At 41.3% G+C, this 26,464-nt stretch overlaps 1 protein-coding gene across 3 annotated transcripts; it reads left to right on the top strand.

Annotated features, from left to right (window-relative positions):
• Positions 1–1,435: 1,435 nt before the first annotated feature.
• On the top strand, positions 1,436–25,869 carry LOC120317141. Of its 3 annotated transcripts, none has more exons than XM_039363490.1 (34): positions 1,436–1,552; positions 2,034–2,066; positions 2,792–2,824; positions 3,684–3,719; positions 4,835–4,870; positions 5,717–5,755; positions 7,554–7,625; positions 8,325–8,360; positions 8,570–8,605; positions 8,690–8,725; positions 8,966–9,004; positions 9,985–10,053; positions 11,407–11,439; positions 11,690–11,722; positions 12,452–12,487; positions 12,888–12,923; positions 13,759–13,797; positions 15,072–15,143; positions 15,659–15,697; positions 15,825–15,860; positions 16,418–16,453; positions 16,800–16,838; positions 17,547–17,615; positions 17,766–17,798; positions 19,121–19,209; positions 19,532–19,742; positions 20,263–20,388; positions 20,592–20,680; positions 21,023–21,227; positions 22,201–22,335; positions 23,141–23,170; positions 23,869–23,957; positions 24,881–25,043; positions 25,529–25,869. In XM_039363490.1, exons 1-34 carry the CDS (start codon positions 1,502–1,504, stop codon positions 25,673–25,675), a joined length of 2,301 nt encoding a protein of 766 aa, XP_039219424.1. In that variant the 5' UTR covers positions 1,436–1,501; the 3' UTR covers positions 25,676–25,869. The 3 variants fall into 3 exon arrangements, with proteins under 3 accessions (XP_039219424.1, XP_039219432.1, XP_039219416.1); XM_039363482.1 differs by having other exon boundaries at positions 1,437–1,552; positions 8,325–8,363; XM_039363498.1 differs by lacking the exon at positions 12,452–12,487 and having other exon boundaries at positions 8,325–8,363.
• The last annotated feature ends 595 nt before the right edge of the window (positions 25,870–26,464 follow it).

Here is a 26,464-nt window from a genome sequence, read left to right as displayed (position 1 = left end):
GATTGTGGATGACGTCACTAGCCTGTGATTGGTTGAATCAGCTTACCTCTGTTTTGGCGGGCTTTCTTTGTCTCTGGGCAGATTTTCCTCCCTCAGGGACACCTGGCGACCAGGAACGTCCAGCATAATGTGGTGCCCCAATATGGCACATCACACCCACACCCACTCAGTTGCACCCACACGCACACCCAGCCACTCCAACTCTACCTGTCTAATTCAGTCTGGTCCATGTCATTTCTGCCTCCCCTGTTATGTCTTTTATATTGCTTCCATCCATTCTTGGAAGGAAAAGGGGGATTTCTCTATTTTTAGACAGTGAATGTCCTGTACGGTAGTTTCAGTTACCTTAACTACTGGGACCACTATATGTCTGGCTTCATCCTATTTGGAACTTTTCAGATGTGGGGAATCTGAGGTTATTTGAAAGGGTTCACATTCTGTGCTACGAGGCTGAGATCATAACCTGGATAGCTTTTCAGTATAAGGTCATATAAAATGCAATTGGGTATGGGTCCAATTCCTGGTAGAGCCGTAAACCTCATTTAATAATATCTGTCTTCCGTGTCTGAAGAATCCCAAATAGCACTTTATAAGGCCTTGATAAGGCCACCCGTGCAATACGGCATCAGTTTTGGTCACCGTGATTCATAAAAAAGATGTTGAGTCTCTGGAAAGAGTGCAGAAAAGAGCAACAAAGATAATCGGGGCTGGAGGATGAAACATGAAGAACGGTTGCAGGAATTGGGTATGTCCAGTTTTATGGAAAGAAGGACCAGGGATGACATGATAGCAGTCTTCCAATATCTAAGGGGCTGCCCCAAAGAAGATGGAGTCAATCTATTCTCCAAAGCACCTGAAGGCAGGACAAGAAACAACGGGTGGAAACTAATCAAGGAGAGAAGCAACCTGGAACTAAGGAGAAACTTCCTGACAATTAACCAGTGGAACAGCCTGCCTCCAAAAGTTGTGAATGCTCACACACTGGTCAGCCCTCTTCCAATGCTTTGTAGACATGGAGCGAGTCATCTCGGTGGGGCAAAATGAACAGCTGTGATTCCATGCAGGGCTGATTAATTATTTTTATCTCATTCACCTCAGAACTGCACTCAAGGTACACTAAAAATAATCTTATAAAAATAATAGGGTGAGTTGTTCCATGTTGCAGTAGGATCAGGCAGATACAGGTGATGGGGCACTGTCAGCCATGTCGTTTCCATCAGTAAATTTGGCTCAATCCTTCTCTTAGCCAATTTTGCATGGAAAAGTTACAGGATGATGTTAGGACACACCTCTGCATTTTAGCTTCAATTTGAGCATGGATAATGGAATGACTATGCATGATGCAATGGAAGCTTATTATTTCCTTGTAAATAAAGTAACAATAGAGGCATTGGGTTTGGGCAATGAGGCCTAAGGATTAAGGTGTTAAAATGTGCCAGTGGAGCTGAATAAACTCTTAGAAGAGCAGCAAGGACAGAAGAGCTGAAGAGCAACGAAGAAGATGCGTCTCCTTTTCATCTTTGCTTTGACTTTTACGCTTTCTGTCCAGCAGGTAAGGCTAAATTTTGTGGGTTGCAACAGCTTGTCAGCTGGGATGCCTGCATAGGAAACCAATAAGTATTTTGTGGAGTTTGTCCCCATGCTTTAATTAACACATTTCTTCATCAAGGGGTTGAAAATTCAGGCAGAGGGCTTTGAAATACTTAGTCTTTTAATGATCAGGAATTCAACTCTTATCAGTGATTCTGAATTCAGGGCGGCATCCTGTTGTCTACACTGAATTTTTCAGGATTCACATTATCATAAGAATCAGAGATAATCTCTTGTTATACCTACTGAATTGGACCAATACAGAAGACTGAAAATTTCTTTGGTTGGTATGAGAAGAGTTTGAGATGAATAGAAATAAGGGATAGGGCAAAATTTAGAGATTCATTGGTACTTAAGCTGTGTATCACGTGGTTATATTACCTGTAAACATCTAAGGGAGCTAACTCTAACCCTGAGGAAGTGTTCTTGTTTTTTTTCCCCAGGATAACAAGGATAATGCTGATGCAGACTCTACAGTAAGTAATAATAATAATAATAATAATAATAATAATAATAATAGTAATAATAATAAAGTTGGAAGGGACCTTGGAGGTCATCTAGTCCAACCCCCTGCTCAGGCAGGAAACCCTATACCATTTCTGACAAATGGCTGTCCAGTTTCTTCTTGAAAACTTCTAGTGTTGGCACATTCATCGCTTCTGGAGGCGGGTTGTTCCACTGGTTAATTGTTCTAACTGTCAGGAAGTTTCTCCTTAGTTCCAGGTTGCTTCTCTCTCTGGTTAGTTTCCATCTGTTGCTTCTTGTGCTGCCTTCTTCTGGTGCTTTGGAGAACAGCTTGACTCCTTCTTCTTTGTGGGCAGCCCCTGAGATATTGGAAGACTGCTATCATGTCCCCCCTCGTCCTTCTCTTCATTAAACTAGACAGACCCAATTCCAGCAACCGTTCCTTATATGTTTTAGCCTCCAGGCCTCTAATCCTCTTTGTTGCTCTTCTCTGTACTCTTTCTAGAGTCTCAACATCATGCTGGATGTCCAGATTCTTTTCCCCTTTGGGGAAATGTCTATCCCCTTTTTTCTCAAAAGAAAAAAAACACACCTCTCAGTAGCATTTAATTTCAGAGAGAAAAATCAGTATAAATCAGTATCAGTGTTAAGTCTGATATCTAGTGATGGAACCGTTGGAGAAGTCATATGCGCTATCATGTGAGAATCACACTGATACTCTTCATTTCCCTTGTAGGAAAATGCCACTGAAATGATGGAAAAAGTTCTAGTAAGTACAGAATACAGAATAACAGACTTGGGAGGGACTTTGTTGCCCATGGCAGGAGACCCTATACCAGTGGTTCTCAACCTGTGGGTCGGGACCCCATTTGGGGTCGAACGACCATTTCATGGGGTCGCCAAACAATGCAGTCCACCATTTTTTCCCCTTTTCCTTAGCTGTGCTCCTCCCTTTTATTCGATTGGCTTTTGAAAGCCAATAGAATAGACTCTCTTGAATAGAGTCTAATTCTATTGGCTTTCAAAAGCCAATAGGAATGGTCCAGGCTGTCTCTGCCCTGCTGAGCCCACCAAAAGTCCCACTCTGCAAACAGTGCTGCACCAGTTGAGTAGTCCTCGACTTACGACCGGTTGAGTAGTCCTCAACTTACGACCGGTTGGGGGTCACGGCATTAAAAAGGTTGAGAACCACTGCCCTATACCATTCCAGACAAATTACTGTCGGTCTCTTAAAAGTCTCCAGTGATGGAGCGTCACTATTTCTGAAGGGATCCAAACACTAATTCATAGATTCTGCCATGAATTTGAGCTCTTTTCGAATAGAAGAGGGGGCCTATGGTGAGTTTTTTTTTTCCTAGTGAAGTGATTCTTAATCTCAGCAACCTGAAGATGTGTGGACTACAATGCCTAATTCCCCAGCCAACAAAGGGAAGTTATTGGAGCCCACCCATTCTAAAGCATGCTGCCTGAATCACCTTTGCAAGTCTATTAAAGGACTAATCGTTTAAATATCTGAAGAAAGAAAGAATAATTTTTTATGAGATATGAAATGGCAGAGATAACATGGGTGGAGAGTCATATATAGTCTCATATGAGAACAGAGGTGATATCCTTTGTTTCCATTGCAGGATGCACTGAGTGAGGAACATACAATGGAAATAATCGTAAGTAGCTCTTTGACTATTTTCTTCCCTTTCATAGTGAAATATCTTCCTTGCATGCAGTCAAGAGACCCTTTGGGGATTACACCCCACCAAAATTTAGCAGGTATATACAAAGTATTCAACTATACCAGGGGTAGGCAACCTTGGCTCTTTTACGACTCGTGGACTTCAACTCCCAGAATTCCTGAGCCAGCACAGCTGGCTCAGGAATTCTGGGAGTTGAAGTCCACGAATCATAAAAGAGCCAAGGTTGCCTATCCCTGAACTATACTAAGGTTATGTATTTAGGAGGATAGTTATCTTGTTTTATGATGAAAGCTATGATACTCATTCTTAAAGAATATCGAACACTTCCACCAACCCCCAAAGTTTTAGGAATGGTTGGAGTGTGTGTTGAGTACTTAAACAAGGGTTTTAGGAGTCAGTATGGCTTACATCTCGTTTGAACCTTTTTTTAAAATCACAAAATGCTCTGAAACTGAGCAGATATTCTTGGAGCAGGTGGAAGAGGAAATAAAATGCTATTGTGGGATCTCAGCACCTCCTTTTCCTCACATGGCTACACTGAAAATCAAGTAGACTGCATGTAGGTGGAGACACAAACCTGCATATTTAATTATGAGTATGTTTCAGATTGGAACCTACTCAGAGGAGGAAGTGGCAGAGAGGATAGAAAACGGGGAGCTACAGGAAACAGAATAAAAAAAAACAACATTCCATCATAAGGATGTCTTACTTGTGGAGATGTATGACTAAAGTGACTCTCAGTTATGGGACGGAATATGGACATGTAGAGCAATGTTCTCAAAACAGCATTGACCCTCAAGTGCCTTGTCTAGTAAAGTTCCTCTTTTCTAACCTTATCAGTTTCCAATGTCATTCCTTGGGTTTCTCAATGCATATAGGAAAATTCAAAAGAGAAACAAAAGGAAAAAGAAGCCTCAGAATACCATTAATTAAAATTGTCTTTTAGAATTAGAATTCTAATTTTAATTTTTAGTATCACATTCTGTTTTGATAAGGAATGTGTTGTTTCCTAAGTAGAGCCAAGCACAAGTTCATGTAAATGATGGATATCTTTCAAATTTGATGTGCTTGCTTTTTTTTTTTTACAGAATGCTTTAAATAAAAAGGATGTTGAAAAATTAACAGTAAGTAGCTCTTTCATGTTCTGCTTTTTTTTTTCTTTTTTGGAGTAATATACTTCTTGCCCGCGATGAAGCACCCTGTGTTATAAGATCCCTGAACCCCAAACCTACTTCATTTGGTTGTGTCTTTTCAGAACTGTCCCAAGGACGTTTTGCCCTGGGAAAGATTATCCTGGACAATTTCTGTCTCTCCCTGTAATGTCTATCATTTTGGTGTGACTCACTGTGTGGTCCAAATGCAGTTTTGGGGTTCAGGGGGTGTATTTCCTCTTCCAGGGTCCGTTTTACCAGGATATGTTGAAGAAGAGAGAAAGAGGGATTTTTCAAAGGATCCCAAAAATTATAATGAAGCCTAAATTTTTCTCTGGATTACTTAATCCACACATTAACACTCTACAAATTTCATGCAACCCTGTTATCTTGGCTACACATTCAGTTGCATAATATATTAATTATTAAGGTGATCAAATAGTCTGCATTTACACAATACAGTAAAACACAAAAAAAGCTAACTAAGATGAAAACTTATCTAAATTTAGGAAGTTGTGCTGATTCAGTCGCCAAGTTATTCTTCGGTCGTGGGACCCCATACAGATAGACCTTGACTTACGACCTCAATATAGCCTGTCCATACTGGGCATAAGTCGTGACAGTCATAAATCGGGTCACCCACATGACTGACCTGGTTTTTTGACTCTTTTTATGATGGTCGTCAAGAACTGCCTCAATCATTAGGGCCGGGTTTTGCTAGAAACTGGAATGTGGTTTTCAACAAAAGGATTGTAAATCAGATTGTAAATTAGAGATTTCATGTCAGCATAGAAGCAATATCTTTTGTTTCATTTGCAGGACTGTATGGAAGATGCGTGTAAAATGGCTGATTTTGTGGTAAATGCTTCCCTTATGAAATATTCTCGTTGCATGTGATCAAGGACCCCGTTTGCGATTCCACTCCCACCCCCAGCAACCATCACCATGTTTCCAGAGCATCAGGAAATACGGTGAAGCTAAAATCCTGCGCCAGTTGTGATAAAGGAGCTTGATGCCTCAAACTCTTTACCCCCTTAAATACCCCCACCCGCCTGCACTTCTGTAAAGCAGGGTGCCCTAAAGTGAGGAAGGGTCGATGGGATTATCCATTATGGTTGTTGTTGCCATTATTCATGTCAGTGATTCTAAATCTTGGCATGTTTAATATGTGTGGGCTTCAACTCCCAGAAGTCCCTAGCCAGCATATAACTGGGGAATTCTGGGAGTTATAGCTGTTATAACCATATAACTCTGGCTCCAAACCCTAACACCACTTCCCTTTGTTTGTCTGAAATGGTGTAGGGTTTCCTGCCTGAGCAGGGGGTTGGACTAGAAGACCTCCAGAGTCCCTTCCAGCTCTGCTATTCTGTTGTTTGCTGTATGTGTCATCAAGGCCCTATGGAAATTATCCTCAGGGGCAATGTTTTACATAGGAAGGGTTCCTATAAGGTTTTTCTCTACTTGTGGTTTTCCCCTCTGCAAAATGCGAAATGCTTCCAACTGGACTGTGAAGTCAAAATTACACTCAAATGGAAGATTGAGTGCTAAAAAGAGGGTTTTCATATTCAGGTTGGGTGATGGCTTCTAGGGAAATTTAGCTACGGCCTGGAGAACAGAGAAGGAGAACAAAATGGTCATTCAACTCTGTGTAAGTAGAATAGGTGAGAAAGACTAGCCCCAGCTCGACTCTCTTGTCCTTAAAAAGGAGAAATGATGGCTTTGGTTGGGCTTTCAAGATTCTGCTACTAAATCCAACAGCAATATAGCAGCTTTCCCGGAATCCCTGCCATGGCTTTCCTTGACCTTGCTTGCCTCAAAGTGATATCAATATCTTCCTTGGCCCTCCCTATAACTCTGGCCCCAAACCCTCCATCAGTTTATTTATTTATTTTTTAAATATTTCTTATTGAATAACAAAAATTAAAAACATTGAACGTGGTAAATCAGATTTGACATACATCATAGTTCATATTCATGTAAGAAAATGTAAGAAAAAAAACTTTACAATAACATCACTCTAATCTCAATCTTAACTTATCTCATTATATTGACTACCATATTTTTTCCCCCACCATCTATAAAATTTATCCCAAATTTGGTAAAAATCCGTTTCATCCTGATTTTTGAGTCTCTTAGTTAACCTATCTAATTCTGCGCAGTGCATAATTTTATGAATTAAGACTTCCTCACTAGGTATAGCCGTAGCTTTCCAATTTTGAGCGAATACAATTCTTGCCGCTGTAACCACACGAGTGAATAAATATATATCTTCTTTACTAACATTATTTTCAAGAATTCCTAACAACAATGTCTCAGGCTTATACTGGATGTTTTGCATACTCATTTCTGTTACCCATTCCCAAACCATACGCCAATATCTCTGTGCTTCCTTACATAGCCACCAAACATGAAAATATGTGCCCTTTTCCTTTTTACATTTCCAACATAATGATGAGTATCCTTTGTACATTTTGGCTAATCTTGCTGGAGGGAGATGCCATCTGTAAATCATCTTATATGAATTTTCTTTGTATCTCCATCAGTTTATTTTAATGGACTACATAGAGCCCACCCAGACGATCCTATCCTGTATTGGCCCAGCGTAGGTATGAAGGAATCAATAAAAGAGAATCATGTTTTTTCTCTTTTCTTGTAGGATCTCATGGAGAAGATATTATACTTTCTTAAGGGACTATCACATGGTGATAAGCCAATATATGACTTGATAGTAAGTAGACACACAAGTTCTCTCATTTCTTTAATGTCTTCTATGTTGTCCGCCTTAGATATGACCAGAGCAGCCCTTTTGAATCTCCCTCCCCCCAAAAGGATCTCCATACATTTCAGGAAGAATTCCACCAGGAAGCTACAAATTCTTGGGAACATTGTTTTGACTATGGTCTGAAGTTGAAAGAATCCAGCTTCACAGGCCTGAGCCAGCTGTCCACCAGTCATAAAAGAGCCAGGGTTGCCCACCCCTGAACTATACTAAGGTTACGTATTTAGGAGGATAGTTATCTTGTTTTACGATGAAAGCTATGATACTCATTCTTAAAGAGTATCGAACACTTCCACCAACCCCCAAAATTTTAGGAATGGCTGGGGTGTGTGTGGAGTACTTAAACAAGGATTGCCTACCCCTGAACTATACTACTAAGGTCTTCCCCCGTGGCTTAGGAGAAAGCTTAAACAAGGATTTCCGGAAACCTTTAGGAGAGCTGCACAATCACTAACCTTTTAAGAAAAAACATCACAAAAACTATTTTCTCACAACATGTCAGAATGCTATTAATTCATGTGTCTTTTAGGCATTATCACTCAAAGGCACAGCTCCTATCTGGAGAATGAAAGATATAGATGAAATTGATGTATAGTATTGAAGTTCTCTGGGATGGTATAGTTACCGATAGTTATCTTTCCTTTGTAGAAGGCACTCATCAAACAGGGCCCTCTGGCTGAATTGGTAGTAAGTAGTTTTGATTTATCCTCTTCTGTTTCTTTCTTTAACTTCTTGCATCTGACCAAGCACCTCTTTTATTTCTCTCCCCCACCCTTACTTAGAGCGACTCCAGAGTCCTGAGAGCACAAAACAAGCAAATAGGATGAAAACATTTGGCTTGTTTTCCCATTTGTTTTTTAAGCAGCTTAAACCAACTTTTGTTTCCATTGCAGAATGAACTGAGTGAGAAACATACATTGGAAATAATTGTAAGTAGCTCTTTGGCCATCTTCTCCCTTTTCCATGGGAAATATTTTCCTTGCACGCAATTGATGTGCTGGTTTCCTTTGCAGAATGCTTTGACTGTAAAAGAAATTGAAAAATTGATGGTAAGTTGATCTGTCTTCATCTTGAAAAGAAAATGAAATGAAAGTGTTTTAGAACCCAATTCACCCATGGGTGCCTGTTTGGCTCTATCAGTCTCTTTTCTGATAAGAAATGCATGTTTCTTATCTTTGGAATGAAGCGATTCATATACATGATATCAAAGATGGTAGAGATGCCATAGTTGGAGAAATCATGTGTGATATCTTTTCAAAATATAAGTATTCTCTTTTGTTTCCCTGTAGAATATAGGTAAAAGTCCAATCAGTATTTTGGCATTAATTGTAAGTATACCTTTGTTCATAATTCTTTGCTATTTTGGAGCAATATTCTTCTTGCACCCCAAAAACACTCCATTTGTTAATTCACACCTCCCAGAAAGCATCTTCGGAGACCCCAGAGCAGAAATAGAGCAGGCAGGGCCAAAACAGTTCATCTGTTTCAACTCTCCATTTGAAAGCAGCTTCAAATGCCTACTATACCCTCTAAAACAGTGGTTCTCAACCTTTTTAATGCCGCGACCCCCAACCGGTCATAAGCCAAGGACTACTCAACTGGTGCAGCACCGTTTGCAAAAGCCAACAGAATAAAAGGGAGTAGCACAGCTAAGGAAAAGGGGGAAAAAATGGCGGACTGCGTTGTTTGGCGACCCCCATGAAATGGTCGTTTGACCCCAAATGGGGTCCCGACCCACAGGTGGAGAAACACTGCTCTAAAACAACAATGACTCTCAAATTAGAGGGACGGGCCCCCTGGGGGCCGAGAAGCCAAGGGAGAAACTTATATTTTGGAATTATCCCAAAGGGATACTTTTTGGATGGGGAAGATTTCTCCAAAGTTACTTTCCCCTGATTGTGTTTTTTCTTTTTTCCTCTGCAAAATGGTAAATGGCCTTTCTGTCAGATGCAATTTTGCTGGTGAGATGTCATTTTCCTTCCCAGAATTAATTTTATCAGAATCTGTTTTGGAAGCTATCTAGAGTTTGTTCTACTTAAAAAGGAGTTTTATAAGATCCTGCTAGTATATAGTCGTTTTCTTGCAAACCCTCTTATAGCCTTCCTGACTTTGGCTACTCAAAGGTTGATGTGGCTTTACGTACCTACTCTGCTGTTGTGAGGCCATTCACACCAACATTCTCTGTGGCCCTCAAGGGCCTACCAGCTTATTTTGGTGGACTGCAGTTGCCCAGACAAAGCCACACATATCATGCACTCCACAAATTATGAAGGAATAGTGCTTTTTTGTTTTTTCTCCTTCCTTATAGTCAGTCGGAAAAAAGATAATACCTATTATCGAGAATGCTAATGATGGAAAAGGAGTATCTAAACTGATAGTAAGTAGATATGCACTTCGATTACATTTTATCTTTTCTATGTTACCCTTCTTAAAGGGGATCACAGTAGCCCTCTTGAGACTCCCTCACCCCACCAAGGATTTACAGGTATTTCAGGAACCATTTCATCCGGAAACTATAAACTCCTGGGAATATTTAAAGGGGAGCATAATTATGACTATTATCAGAATGTGAGAGATTGAAAAACGCAGATGTAATGGGACCTAGAATTCTAGAGCAGCCCCTGTGCTCTGGAACACCTTTCCCCCTGGGATCCAGAGGGTCTCTTGGAATCCACTTTTTTTAACCTTCTAGAAGGCTGGGAAGAGCTTGCTCTTCTCCTGAGCACTGGGAGAAGGTGAGGTTAGAGTCTGAAGATGGTGACGTTGTCTTGAGTTGGAGGATGTTGGTGGCGCCAGGTTTGTCTTGCTTTTTGCTTTTATTTTTTTAAATACTGTTTTGGTTTTGTACCACTCCTGTGAGCCATCTGGAGTTGTGTGCCTTAAGATCCGTGGTCATATCAGTCTTTTAAAGCGATTAACTATATATATATATCTTTGGTTATTCGGGTTTTCTCCCGCGTCAAATTGGAAGTGCCTTGGCGACATTTCGACGAAGTCACATTCATCATCTTCAGGCTGGTGTTTTTGGCTTCGTGCTTCTAGGAGCAATTGCTCCTAGAAGCACGAAGCCGAAAACACCAGTCTGAAGATGATGAATGTGACTTCGTTGAAATGTCGCCAAGACTCTTCCAATTTGACGCGGGAGAAAACCCGAATAACCAAAGACCTACATACAAACACCCGCGAAAACCTCAGAAAACATATATATATACAGAACACACAACTCTTTACAAGAGCTGATTAATCATGTGTGTTTCTGAAAGAAAAAAGTTCCCCTATCCCTTTCCTCATGAAAACAAAATAAACCCTCAAAGGATAGTCTTAATTAATGTGCATCTCACTGGCTCCTATTATTCTATATTAGGATAAGAAAAGTACGTTTCCTATCTGAGGAGTGAGGCTATCAGTATAAAAATACGATACGGATATCTAACGTTGAAGATGGCAGTGACAGCATGGGGAGAGAAGTTGTGTGTTTGGATTATTGGAAAGTAGCCATTTCCTTGGATCACTGCAGTTGTTAAGTCTGTTTGTTGATGTTGCCTATATGTTTTGGTCGCAACGGCTTTATCTACTCTGCTCAAACCAAGTCAATGACATTGATACCCTCTGTGGCCCTCACAGACCCATTCTTGATTTGAACAAACTGTGGTGGCCCAGGCCTGACACACACAAATAGGACACACTGGTACACCATAATGATAAAGGTATCCTTTTGTTTCCATTTTAGAGTACATTCACCGGTGGTGGAGATGGAAACACGGTAAGTAGGTTTTGTTTATTTTCTTCCTTTCATATTGTTCTTTGAACTGAACAAGTAACCATTTAGCTTTATTCCACCACCTAAAACACTGAACTGTCTCACTTTTAGAAAGAACTATGTGTTTCCTCTATTTGGAGAATGCAGCCATTCATATGTCTAGTATCCAGAGATGGAACAGTTAGAGAATTCATCTTGTTATAGTGAAGTTATCACGTGAGCATCAGACTGTTACTCTTCATTTCTTTTGTAGGAAAATAGCAATGATATTTTGGAAAAAATTATGGTAAGCAGTTTGTTGTTTATCTTGGGCTCTTTCCTGGGGTAATTTTAGTCCTTATTATTCAGTTTTCTAAAAATTCTTATTTTTACCAACAATCACCAAATACTAGTTCGTAGATTCTGCCATGAATTGGAGCTCTTTAAATTAAACCTATATCCTTTCTGAATAAAGGAAGGGTCCTATGGAGAGGTTTGTTTTTTTCCTCTAGTGAAGAGTTTGTTAACCTCAACAATCTTAAGATGTGTGGACCACAATGCCTGAATTCCCCAGCCAATAAAGGGAATTTATTAGAGTCTACACATCTTAAAGCATGCAGTCTGGGGAATTCTGGGAGTTGAAGTCCACATAGCTTAAAGTTGCTGAAGGTGAGAAATATATGTGGGAGTTTCTGTCCGTAATGGTTGTGACTTATCTAATATACCTGCCATCAGTTGCAATTTTGCTGGTATGATGGGTTTCATCCCCTCCTTTTCACGGGATTATTTTATTGAGTTCAGGTTTGCAAATCCAGGATGAGAGATTTGTTTCAAACAATCCAATCCAAAATGTTTCATGAAATCAAAGTCTTTAACCCCAAGAGGCACGTATGTCTATTAAAGGACCGATTCTGTTCTCTGTGAAGAGGGAAGAGATTAATCTTTATGATATATGAATTACAGAGATAGCACGGTTGGAGAAGCCACATATGTTCTTAAGTGAGACTAGAACTGATAGCCTTTGTTTCCATTGTAGAATGCACTGAGTGAGGAACATACAATGAAAATAGTTGTAAGTAGCTCTTCGATCATCTTCTCCCTTTTTCATGGGAAATATATTTCTTGCAGGCAACCAGGCAGCCCTTTTTAGATTCAATCCCACCAAAGTTTAGCAGATATACCAAGGTTTTATATTTAGGAAAATAGTTATTTTATGACAAAAGCTCTGATACTCATTCTTAAAAAATATTGCATATTTCCACCCACCCCCAAAATTTGGGGAATGTCTGGGTGTGTGTGTAGAACTTAAATAAGGGTTTTAGGACTTTGAAAAAAGAAGCAATGTGTGTTTTCTAAGTGGAGGAGAGCAGCAATTTATGTAAATGGTGTCTAAAATGGTAGTGATGGCATGGATAGCAAGGTCATGGGTATCTTCTGTTAAATAGAATTTGTTGTGCTTGTTTCTTTTGTAGAATACTTTCAATGCACAGGATGTTGAGAAATTAACAGTAAGTAGCTCTGCTTCATCTTCTGCCTTCTTTTTTTTTTTAGTAATATACTTCCTGCCTGCCATGAAGCATCCCTGTATGATAACAACACTGGCCCCAAACCCAAACCCAGTTATTTTGTTTGTATGTGTGGACACGGCCTTTTCAGAACTGTCCCCAAGGAACACTTTTCCACTGTGAAAGACTGATCTGGACAATTCCTTTCTCTCCCTGTATTCTGATTGATTGATTGATTCCTGCTCCTTTTTGGTGTGACTCATCTGTGTAGTACAAATGCCATTTTGTTGGTCAGGGGATGCATGTCCTCTTTTCCTTTTCCAGGGTCAGTTTTACCAGCAAATGTTATGGAAGGGAGAAAGAGGGATTTTTCACACAATCCCAAAAATTATAATGAAGCCTAAATCTTTCTTTGGGTTACTTAGCCCAGACTTTCAGTGTTGTAGAAATTTCATGGAACTTTCTTATCTTGGCTACAAATATAACTGCATTTCTGGTATTTGCACAATATATTAAATACTAAAGTGATCAGTTTAGGAAGTTGCGCCAATGTTATTTTCTCTTTGGATCACATACAGGTAGTCCTTGACCTACGACTGCAATGGAGTCTGCTCATCATGGGCATACATCGTGCAGTCATAAATCGGGTCACCCACATGAGTGGCCTGGTTTTATGACTTTTTTTTGTGATGGTTGCTAAGAAATGCCTCAGTCATTAGGACCGGGTTTTGCCATAAATTGGAATGGGGTTTTCAGTAAAACTGTCGTAAATGCGGTTAGAGAGGTTGTATGTGATGGGATGTCAGAATAGCAGTAATTCATTTTGTTTTATTTGTAGGACTGTCTAGAAGGCGAGTGTAACATGGCTGTTTCTGTGGTAAATACCTCTTTGCTTATCCTCTGTTCTTCCTTGTGAAATATTCTCCTTGCATGTGATCAAAGACCCCTTTTGTGATTCTACTCCCACCCCCCAACAACCATCACCATTGTCCCCAGAGCATCAGACCGAAATCAAGGCTAAAATCTTGGGCTAGTTTTGAATAAAGCAGCTTGAGGCACCTCGTTACCCCATAAAGTACCCCCACCACCTGCACTGCTGTAAAATAAGGATGCCCTAAATCAGTGGTTCTCAACCTTTTTAATGCCGCGACCCCCCAACCAGTCGTAAGTCGAGGACTACTCAACCGCTGGTAAGTCGAGGACTACTCAACTGGTGCAGCACCGTTTGCAGAATGGGACTTTTGGAGGGCTCAGCAGGGCAGAGACAGCCTGGACAATTCCTATTGGCTTTTGAAAGCCAATAGAATTAGACTCTATTCAAGAGTCTTTCAAAAGCCAATAGAATAAAAGGGAGTAGCACAGCTAAGGAAAAGGGGGGAAAAATGGCGGATTGCATTGTTTGGCGACCCCCGTGAAATGGTCGTTCGACCCCAAATGGGGTCCCGACCCCCAGGTGGAGAACCACTGCCCTAAAGTGAGGAAAGGTCCATGGGATTATCCATTATTGTTGTGGTAGCTATTATTATTCCTAGTACTATTATATCTGCAAGGACGCAACCAAACTCAGAGAGCACCAAGGGAGTATATTTACAACCCAGGATCTTTAACCTAGAAGCTGTCTTGCAATCCACCATCCCAGTGAGCACTTCCCATAAATTAGGATATAGCGAGCTGTAGGACATGCAACAAAGTCATCCCAACTGCCCACTCTGGGAGTCGGGTAGCCCATAAATGTAATGTATTATCTTCATCAAGGTTGTTCTGCTCTGGGTATGTAGAATGGGAAAGGACTCAGTGTAGCTCCAGCTTGACTTTCTTGTCCTTAAAAAAGAGCAATGAAGGCTTTGGATGGGCTTTCAAGATTCTGTTATTATATCCGACAACAATAGAGCAGCTTTCCTGGAAGCCCTGCCAGGGCTTTCCTTGACCTTGATTGCCTCAAAATGTTGATGTGGCTTTTTATACCTTTTCTGATGATGTGAGACCTTTCACATCAATCTCCTCCGGGGTCTTGAAGGACTCACCAGTTTATTTTAATGGACTGCAATGGCCCAGGCAAGACCCACCCAGGTATTTATGTCGTGCACTGGCACAATGTAGTTATGTAGGAATCCATAAAAGAGGATAATATTTTTTTCTCCTTCCTTGTAGGAGATCGTGGAGAAGGTGTTAAACGTTCTTAAGGGACTATCACATGGCGATAAACTGATATATAACTTGATAGTAAGTAGATACACACTTAAATTCTCTCATTTCTTGTAATGTCTTCTATGTTATCCTTCTTAGAGATAATCTGATCAGCCCTCTTGAGCCTCACTCCTCCCAAAGGTTCTTTAGACATTTCAGGAAAAATTTCTAGCAGGAAACTATTAGCTCTTGTGAATATTTAAAGAAAGACATTGTTTTGATTATTGTCATAAGTTGAAGGAGTCCGGCTTATCAAGCCTTCCTTGTGGCTTAGGAGAAAGGCTTAAACGAGGATGTCAGGAAACAATAATGTGTCTTTTAAGAAAAAAAACCCGCAAAAACTCTTTGCTCACAATAACCGGTCTCAGATTGCTGTTGATTCATGTGTCTTTTAGGCTTTATCACTCAATCTATGATTAGAAAGGCACAGCTCCTATCTGGAAAATGGATACATAGATGAAATTGATGTATGGTATTGAAGTTATCTGTGATAGTAGAGTTATAGTTAGTAATAGTTATAATAGAACTGATCCCCTTCGTTTCCTTTGTAGAAAACATTCTTCAAACATGGTCCTCTGATTGAATTGGTGGTAAGTAGTTTTGACTTATAAAGAAATTCATTTTTATGGCATATGAAATGGCAGAGATAGCATGGTTGGAGAAGTCATAGATCTTCTCATGTGAGAACAGAGTTGATACCCTTTGTTTCCATTGCAGAATGAACTGAGGGAGGAACATGCATTGGAAATAATTGTAAGTAGCTCTTTGACCAGCTGAAGTTGCCGGAACCTTGGGCGAAAGTGACCATGTCATAATGGAATTTAACATAACACAAACACTAGCAACAGAAAACAATCCAACCAGGGTCTTGAACTTCAAAAGAGCTGATTTTAACAAACTCAGAGAGAACCTAGGAAAGATCCCATGGATGAAAATCCTAAAGGGGAAAACAACCCAAGAAGCTTGGGAAACTCTGAAAAATGCGATCATAAAAGCCCAGACCAGCACAATACCACTGAAAAAGAAAAAAACAAGAAATTCAAGAAGAAACCAGCATGGCTGCACAAAGATCTCTCTGACAAACTAAAAGGACAAAAACAAAAAATGGAAAAAGGGGCACATAAAAGAAGCCTCTGAACACTGTTAATTCAAATGTTTTTTTTTAGACTAAGCACTCTCTATTGTGATAAGAAATGTGTGTTTCCTAACTGGAGGAAGCAGCAATTCATGTAAATGTTATCCAAGATGGTAGTGATGGCATGGGTGTCTTTGAGTCAGAATAGAACTTGATATGTTTGTTTCTTTTGTAGAATGCTTTGAATGGAAAAGATATCGAAAAATTAATGGTAAGTACTCCTTTCTTCATCTTCTGCCATTTGTGGAGTGATATTTTTCTTGCACGTGATGAAGCCTCCCTTTCGTGATTCCGGCCCTGCCAGAAAGGAATTCACTGAATTCTTTGGGCAGATTTTGGTTAAGAGAAAGTGGAAGAATATTGAAAAGATACTGAAACAAAATATCGTATGTACCTTTTTGGCCCTTATCAGAATCTGTTCTGATAAGAAATGCATCAGTCATCTATCAAACGAAGTGGTTCCCATAAATATCAAAGACTGTAGCGATGGCATAGTTGGAGAAATCATGTGTGATATCTTTTCAAAATAAAAGTAATACCTGTTGTTTCCCTTACAGAATATAGATAAAGGTGAAGTTAAAATTTTTGAGTTAATAGTAAGTAGATTTTTTTTTTCATATTCTGTGCTTTCTTTGAATAATATTCTTCTTGCATGCCACAAAACATCCCTCTTACCAGTTTCATTTGAAGCAGCTTTAAATACCTATTATACCCCCTAAAACAACACCGACTCCCAAACTGGAGTGATGGTCCCCCTGGCTGCTGAATAGCCAAGGCAGAAACTTATATTTTGGAACTGTCCCCAAGGGAGACTTTTGGGATGAGGAGGGTTTCTCCAAAGTTATTTTCCCTTACTTACGGTTTTTCTCTCTGCAAAAGGATAAATTGTTGGCTCAAATGGTCTTTCTGACAGATGCAATTTTGCTAGCGAGATGTCTTTTCTCATTTTCCTTCCCAGGATTAATTTTATCAGAGTTCGTTTTGCAAAGCCAGTTTGACTCTAGTCTCCTTGAAAAAGACTAATGAAGTTTTGGACAGGCTCCCAAGATTTTGCTAATATATCTTATAGTATTTTTCCTGCAACCCCAACCATTTCCTTGACTTTGCCTACCTTGAAGGGGTGTAATGTGACTTTACATACCCATCTGATATTGTGAGTTCATTCACATCAAATCCTCCGTAATCCTTAAGGACTCACCAGTTTATTTTAGTGGGCTGCAGTGGCCCAGGCACGTCCACCCATATCATGCACTGGCACAAATTATGAAAGAATCCGTAATACTTTTTCTTCTTCTTCCTTATAGCCAATCGGAAAAAAGATAATATCTATTATCAAAAAAGCTAATGGTGGCAAAGGACCGTCTAAACTGATAGTAAGTAGATACACACTTAACGTGTCTCATTTCTTCTATGTTTTCAATGTTATCCTTCTGAAATATGACCACAGTAGCCCTCTGGAGACTCATCCCCCCTCCCCTGTCACACCATAATTATAAAGGTATACCTTTGTTTTTCCATTTTAGAGTATGTTCACGGATGATGAAGATGGAAAAAGTGTACGTAGCTTCTGATTATTTTCTGCCATTGCTTTCTTTTCTATTCTTCTTTAATCGGAACAAGGACACTTTTTATCTTTATTCGGCCTAAACCAAAAGCATCTCCAGACTCCCCAGCCCAGGGCATCATCACAGCCGGAAGAGCCCAACTATTTGGCCTGTTTGTAACCTTCCTTTTCAATAATTGATTTCTTCAAAATGAGAGGATTTAGATCTCAGCCAAAGGATGCCCATGTGGGGAAGATGGCAAGGCATGAGAATTGGATCAGCAAGGAAGTAATTTCACAATTTACGTGATTATACTGGCGCATAGGTGGCTTTATTTTTTTCAATTACCAAGTTTGAAATGGAAAAGAATCAGTCCACGTTATCAAAAACGGGCACATTTCTGCCGGTGAATAAAAGATACTTGTGAAAATGGGTGCAAAATCAAAGATGACAGCGATCATATAATTATAAGTAGTGACTGCTATCATATGAGATTAGAACTGATTGCTTCTGACTCCCCTTTAGAGCATGATATGGAGTGCTGGCAGGGGTGGATTACTGGAAAATAGCATCTTCATTAGATCCTAGCCGTATTACTTCCTTGTTGTTGCCCGTTTCTAGTGGTTGGCATGGCTTTGCCTCCTTGGACCATGTCATGCTATTCCCATCTTCTATTCTCTTATGGGTGGCACAGTGCTTAGAATGCAGCATTGCAGGCTAACTCTGCCCACAGCCTGGAGTTCAATCCTGATGGGGCTCAAGATTGACTCAGCCTTCCATCCTTCTGAGGCCAGTAAAATGAGGACCCAGATTGTTGGGGGCAACAGGCTGACTCTGTAAACCACTTAGAGAGGGCTGTAAAGCACGGAGAAGCGGTATAGAAGTCTCAGTGCTATTGTATTCTTTTTCTTCGTTTCATTGTTGGGGTTTGTCTAAATTGAATAAATTAAATGACAATAATATACTTTGCAGGCCTCAAAGCCCCCCTTCATTTTATTTATATAAAGCACAGTAATTCAGGTATGACCCACCCATTGCTCAAAACAAAAAATACATCCAAAGGGATCTATAACACAGGATGACTGCTTTTTCTCCTTCTTGCAAAAGGAGAACCAGACAGCAGCTGCAGTTCTGGTGCTACTCCACGCCTTCCTGTCCCTACCATGTTGGGGGGATTAATCCTTAGCAGAGGTCCTCCCAGGTGGTCTTGGTTTGACTTGGAAGCCAAATGGAAAGGCTGATATAAGGCAGGGGTTTGTGGTTGGCTGGCTCAAAATCAAAGCTGTGTTTTGCAGCAAAGTCATTGATTTGGTTCACCATTTTCTGTCTTCCAGGCTCTCCCTTATTATCAACCTCTCCCTGGCGGACTCCATCCTGGGATGTCTGTGTATATGCAAGGCCTTGTGCCCGAAGACAGCAACAGGTAAGGGTCCTTTGTGGGCTCACAGAAGGGGCAAGAAGCTACCTTCCTCAAAATAATAATCATAGGATTATTATGCTGGATTATACTATCCAAATTGCGTGCCAAGATTAAAGCCTTCCTTAATTCTTTGGAGAGTGCCATCTCCTGTTTTTTTCCAGCTCCAGGTAAGCCATGAGGGCTAAGAACTTGATTCTTCACTTAAACCAACAAACCAGCATCCTACAGATTCTAGCTTCAAGGCAAAGGAGAAGGAGGGGGCAGAACTGTACTCTGAGATTGCTGCACTTAATTTTCTGTTTGTCTCTTCTTCCCTCTCTTCCAGAACCTGGGTGAACTTCCAGGTGGACTTTGCCTGTGGCCAGCATAATGGGGCTGATGTTCCCCTCCACTTCAGGTCTCACATTAATGCAGAGACAGTTGGGCTGAACACATTTCAGGCAGGCAGGTGGAGAAAGGAAGACACACACACACATCCCTTCCAGAAGGGCGAGCATTTCGAGGTCATCTTCATGGTCAATGACTTTGGATACCAGGTTGGTACACCTGACAGAGGCTCTTTGGGACTGCCTCCCCAAATTCACCATTTGCCTGGAATGAACCGTAAATGTATTTAATACCAACTTTCCCAACTTCATATCTTCCAGTGGAGTTTAAGCGATGTTCAAATAGTTCTCATTTAGTACCCACTGGCACAAGCAATTGATGCACATGCTGAGTGAAACCGTGACCGTGTTTATGATCAGACATCAGCTTTTCTTTACGTTATAGTCCTGCGAAGGCTGTATATGCAAGCATGGGTCGCAAAGTTACTATTTTATCACTGTCCTAACTGCAAAGAGTCACTAAACAAGGATGGTCTGCAACTGAAGGGAAAACCATTTGATCTGGAGGGAAAAATGGGTAGCATTGAAATAAAGTCCTCTCCCTTTTTACATGTACACATTTTGATCTTTTTGACCCCCTTTAAGCACTCCCTTGCTCAGCTTTTCTTTATTGCAAAGAAAATGGATGATCCCAATTGAGCATTGATTCCTTTGGCTCACCTTCTAACAGGTCCTGGCGAATGGGACGTTCTTCTGCAACTATAGGCACAGAATCCCCCCACAAAACGTGCAGGTCATCAGGATTGATGGAGACCTGGAACTGCAATCTCTGACCGTGATTGGAGGACCAGTGATGGTAGGTATTTGCTATTGACAAGTCTGGCACCTCCTGATCCTTGATCCCTCTTTGGGGATTGATTGTGAGTTAGTTCAATCCCTAAGCTGTCGCTTTCTCTTTCTCCTCTCCTGCCATTCTTCTTGCAGTTGCAGTGGGCTGGTTTGAAGGTCAAAGTTATGTTCTGCAATAAAGTCATTGGTTCATCATTTTCTATCTTCCAGACTCTCCCTTACCATCATTCTGTCCCTGGTGGACTCCATGCTGGGATGTCTGTATATGTACAAGGCAAAGTGCCCAAACGTGCCAACAGGTAATGTGTTTGGGGGGGGGGGGCTCACAGGAAGGGCGAGAACCTACCTTGCTCAAAACCATAATGATAAGATTATCATGTTGTTAACGGAAGGTTAAATAATTCTATGCCAAGATTAAAGTCTTCCTTAATTCTTTGGATAGTTCTACTTCCTGCTTCTTCCAACTCCAACTAAGCCATGAATGGCTAGGAACTTGATTCTTCTCTTCAAGAAAAAACCCAGCCCCCTATAGATTCTCTACTCTTCAGGGCAAAGGAGAAGGGGGCCATTGAGAACGCTGTTCTAAGTTTCCTGCACCTCTCATTTAATATTCTTCTTCTCTTTTCCCCTCTCTCTTCCAGTTTCAAGGTGGACTTTGCCTGTGGCAAATTTTTAGAGGCCCACATTCTCCTCCACTTCAACCCTCGCTTTGGTCAGGAGAGCGTTGTGCTCAACACATTGCGGTATTGGTCCGGAGGGTGGGGAAAGGAAGAGAAACACAAGAATCCCTTCCAAAAGGGCGAGCATTTTGAGATTATCTTCATAGTTGATGAGGCCAAATACCAGGTAGGTACAAGTGACAGAGGCTCCTTTGGGACTGCGTGGGGCCTCTTCATCCCCCCCCCCCAACCACCAACCCCTGAATTCACCATTTGTCTGGAATGAACCACAAATGTATTTAATACGGACTTTCTCAATGTCATCTCTTCCAGATACGGTTTAAGTGATGTGCAAGCAGTCCTTGTTCAGCGATAGTGGGGCTAGCAACTTAGTCATTAATGGGGTCAAAAATATGACTGTTTTTGATTAGACCAGCTTTTCTTTGCTTTGTAGTCTTGTGAAGGTTGTAGATGCCAGGACTAGTTGCAAAGTTACTATTTCATCAGTGCCCTAATTGCTAACAGTCACTAAATGAGGATGACCTGCTGCAGAATGGAAAAACATTTGATCCAGGGGGGGAAAAAAAAAACCCAGATGCCAGTGGAATGAAGGACTCTCTGTTTTTACATGTACTCATTTTAACCCTTTTGATCCCCTCAGTGACTCTGCTCAGCTTCGGGGTGGGATGTGTTCCTGGCAAAAATAAATAGGTTTTTCATGCAAAGAAAATGGATGATCCCAATTGAGACTTTTTTTTATTAAAAGTTTTACAAATTACAATATAAACCCACCCATCCCCTTCCCCCCTCCCTCACTTCCCAGAGCTGATTACAGGGTAACATAAACCAACTAAACTATCAATCAAAACCATAATACACTTTAACTCCTTCTCAAAACAAATATTAACAAATTAAGACAAAAATAATAATACCATTAATACTATTAATAATTATCTAAAATATATTCAAAAGCAAGATAATACTTTTCAGTTTCATACTTCTTCTGAATATAATCAATCCATCTTCTCCAAACCATAATATATCTTTCTTGTGAATGGTCCTTCAAATAGGCGGAGATTTTCGCCATTTCTGCTAAATTAGACACTTTAAGTATCAGATCCCAATTGAGACTTGATTGCTTCTGCTTTGCCCAATGCCAGATCCTGGTGAACGGGAACCCCTTCTGCAACTACAAGCACAGAATTCCCCCTGAATTTGTAAACTTCATTAACTTTCCAGAAAACCTGGAGTTGCAATCTCTGACCGTGATGGGAGGACAAATATTGGAGAACATGGTAAGTGTTTTGCTATCAACAAGTCAGCACCTCCTGATCCCCTTTTAGGAATAAATACTGAGTTGGTTCAATCCCCAAGATGTCACTTTCTGTTTCTTCCCTCCAGTCATTCTTCTGGTACATTTTTCTTAAGAATTGTGGCCTCTCTTGGTCCTCAGTTATCTTGCCTTACAACTCTGCATGCAAGCAAAAAATAAATTAAAAAATAAATCCTACAGCTAGATTAGGACCAACGACTGCACAAGGAGCAAATTTACCCCACGCCAAGGCCCTGCTCTTCCCTCTTCATAACCTGGCAATTTTATGATGTGGGGTCTCAACTCCCAGAATGGCTTAGCAGACACCCAACACATCTTTATTAACAAACAGGAACAACCAGGAATTTTGTAGTGGCTGAATACGGCAACTTGCTTCTTCAGTCAGAAGATGAGAAGTCTGTCACATGTGCTTTCTCCACTGAAGAGCCCGACTCTGAGATACGGAGTGATAACCTTCTGAGAAACATCCACAAAAGATAGTTGACCCAAGGCCACAGTCTAATTTTTGGCTTCATGCAAATACCTTTCTACATTTTTGTACAGCAAAGGGAACAATCCCCAATTGTGTCTTAAGAGCTGAGTTCAATTGCTTGTCCTACTGCAGGCTTCAGACACACACACACACACACACATCATCATCATCTTAGGTGAACTATATACGGGACACCACAAAAAAGGGGGGGCAGAGGGCAGAGGGCAAGGACATGCACGGCTAGGGAGAAAAACATGGAGTTTGTAACAGCCTCTTTTGATTTCTCTCCCACCAGGTGTTGACAGGCTCTGCATTCTACTACCCAGTAAGTATCAAAAGACTTGCTAACTCAGCCTGTCTCACCTGGTTTGGTTCACCAAGCCTATAAAATCACACAGAAGGGGGGGGGGAGTAACAGAGTTCAGAATATTTAATGGAAAATTAGCTTCTTTATGGTTAAGAAGGGGGGGTAGTATTAGTCCCTTTCCCCCATGTTAAAATCTGCCCAAGGAAACCAGCTCTTAGAACCAAGGTTTATGATTTGATCTATAAACTCAGTCTGTTGTGATGCATCAGCCAGGGGCTTTCACGGGGGTTTGATAAATGAAATTCAGCAGACATGCCAACACCACCACAACCCTATTTCTTGTGTTCGTTGCACATTGCTTTGGTGGTTCTGCCCAGATGGCCATCTTCACGCACACACACACACACACACACACACACACTGTGGACAGCCTACTGAGCAAACAAACGCTTGAACCCAGCTGGTGTCTCGCTTTTGAGGCCAAAAATTACTTTCCTGGTCCAAGGCAGTGATGCTTGTAACCACAAGGAATGCAGGAAAAGAGAAGATCCGAGTCAAGATCTCACACGTTGGTTGCCTCCTGTCAAGTTTTGGGTCTCCTGTTTGGCACTCAAAGACCTGCTGGACCGCAACCAGCTTAACCCCCAGCTATCAGGGAGAAGAGCTGCACGGTCGGAGGGGGCGTGAAGTGTAACCTGGAATCTTGCCTATTTCAGCCGGTGCCCTACACGGGCAACCTTCCTGGAGGTCTGGCATCCAAGAGGACCATCACAATACGAGGCTTTATTCCAAAGAACGCTAGCAGGTTTGGGGTCTCTTTTTTGGGGAGGGCTCCAGTTTGGGTTTGGCACAGCAAAACGCCGTGTTAAGGCTTGTCATAGACCAGTGTTTCTCAACCTTGACAATTTTAAGGCATGTGGACTTCAACTCCCAGAATTCCACAGCCAGCAATGCTGGCTGTGGAATTCTGGGAGTTGAAGTCCACATGCCTTAAAATTGTCAAGGTTGAGAAACACTGTCATAGACCTTTCCCGGTTGATCTCCTTTCTCTGACTGTCTCATTCTCCTCTGCACATCCGCAGTGTCAGCCCAGAGAACAAGGAGGCTAAGGGGAATGGAAGCAAATTCCACATGTAGGCTGTGGAACTCACTGCCAGAAGAAGAAACAAGGGGTGTTAGCTGCGGGGAGAGTTCCCCAAAAAGGGACATCTGAAAGGTCGTGAAAGGACTGACAAATTGTTTAGGGAATTCTGGCTAAGGAGGTGGCTGTAAAGAATGATTAGGACCTGAACCGTCCATTAAGCATTAATTTTATAGGAGTTGTATACCTTGAAATAATAAACAATACAATAGAAAAAAAAAAGCAGGACCAGCTCTTCTTCACCAGAAGAATGCTAATCATTACTGGACTGCTGCTGAATATGCATTTTTTTCGTATGTGTTTGTCTCATTTATCGCTCATTAAGAGTTGGTTTGATTGTGGCAGAACATAAAAGTAATGAATAAATACCTGAAATGATAAACAGAAGTTAAACATTCAGCAACAGTCTACCAATAAATAATATTTAAAAAGAGGAACAAGAGCGGGGTTTTTTTTTTTTCTTTTAACTTTCACCCATGGAGGATCTATCAGGCTGCTACTGGATTAAGGGGCAGAGCGGAATCAAATTTCCTTTTACTTATGCTAAGGTCTAATCTTCAATGCCTGCTTTTTTCTCTCTTTCTAAGGTTCGAAATCGATTTAATGGCTGGCCGGAATATCGTTCTGCACATTAATCCACACATGAAACCAAGGAGATACGTGGTGCGCAACGCTTGTCTGAATGGCAGTTGGGGAGCGGAGGAAAGTGATCTGCCCTTTAACCCTTTCCAATTTGGGCAATACTTTGAGGTGAGTTGAGCAATTCCAGCAGGAACGGATATCAACAGGGAGGAGATCACAAAAGCCAATATGGCAGCCACAGCTGTTCAACTGATGTTACTGCCCCTTGTTTTGATTGGCCGACAAGACAAGCAGGCAGGCAGTGGGGAGGGGAGAGAAGACCCCGCAGGTGCCTTCCAGAAGTGTAAGACTCCATTCCCCATAATTCCCAGCTAGCACAGCTTTCAGGAGTTGAAATCTGAACCTCTCGTGGAGAAGAGCGGAATTGCCTCGTCAAGAAAATTATTCCTGCCTTGCCCTTGGGGTTTTTTGGGAAGGGGAGAAAACAGTTGCAATCCTCCCCCCCTGAAACTCCACCCTTTACGAATTGGCCCTGTGGTTTGATTTGGGGGCAAGCTGCGGATGGCGTGGACGGCAGACCCCCCCTGCCTGGAGGATCCAAGGTGATCCAGATGTGCTGATTTGCCAGACTAATATCCTTCCCCTCTTCCCAGATCTCAATCTGCTGTGACAGTCACAAGTTCAAGGTTTATACCAATGGCCGCCACCTGTTCAACTTTGCTCATCGTTATGCCGCTATTGGACAGACCCGCACTATCAATATCCAAGGAGATGTGGCCCTTTCCTACATCAACTACTAAACAATGGCGGGGGAGAAAGAGATTAGTAGTGGTGCACTCACTCTTCTCTCTCTCTCTCAGTCTGCCAGTAGCTTCGAATCCTGCTGAATTTGAGTGGTCTATAAGTTCCAGTAAATCAATCAATCAATCAATCTGAGAAGTCTCAATTGAGAATATTAAGCAGCATTTTCAATAAAAGCTTCTTGATCAAGCAATGCAACAGGCTTACTTTTCTGCCTTCTGAATTTGATCTGTCGATGATACAAAGCATTTTTTAAGTTGGTGCCCTCCAGATGTGTGAGAGCAACATTTCTCAAACTTGGCCAATTTAAGAGGTATGGATTTTAACTTCCAGATATCCCAACCCCTTACTAGATCCTGATCCATTTTATGGCTTTGTATAATCCACACATTTCTGGGTGCATGGATTGAGAATGGACCTTTTTCAAAGGGGAAAACAGTTTCCCTACTTTCCTAAAGCCTAGAACAGTGATGGCGAACCTTTTAGAGACCAAGTGCCCAAACTGCAACCCAAACCCACTTATGTATCGTCGGGTGCCGGGTGGGTGTGGCCCATTGGCTGAGCGTGGCTGGGGTAGTAATGGCAGACTGGGTGGGACTAAAAAGTTCAATCAATCAATTCCAACTTTGCAAGATTTTTTTTCCCCGCGAGAAGTTGAAATTGACATTGATTGAACCTTTTTTTTTTTTTTGCACATGGTAGGCGAGGCCTAAAGCGAAAAGGTTTTATAAACCCAGCTGAAGGCCTAGGACTGGGGCTGAGGAATTCTGAGAGTTGAAGTCCACAAG

Source organism: Crotalus tigris, unplaced genomic scaffold (genome assembly GCF_016545835.1).
Source record: "Crotalus tigris isolate CLP2741 ecotype Arizona unplaced genomic scaffold, ASM1654583v1 scf7180000017590.881132, whole genome shotgun sequence".
Lineage (NCBI taxonomy): Eukaryota > Metazoa > Chordata > Lepidosauria > Squamata > Viperidae > Crotalus > Crotalus tigris.
This window is presented reverse-complemented; position numbering and strand designations above follow the sequence as displayed.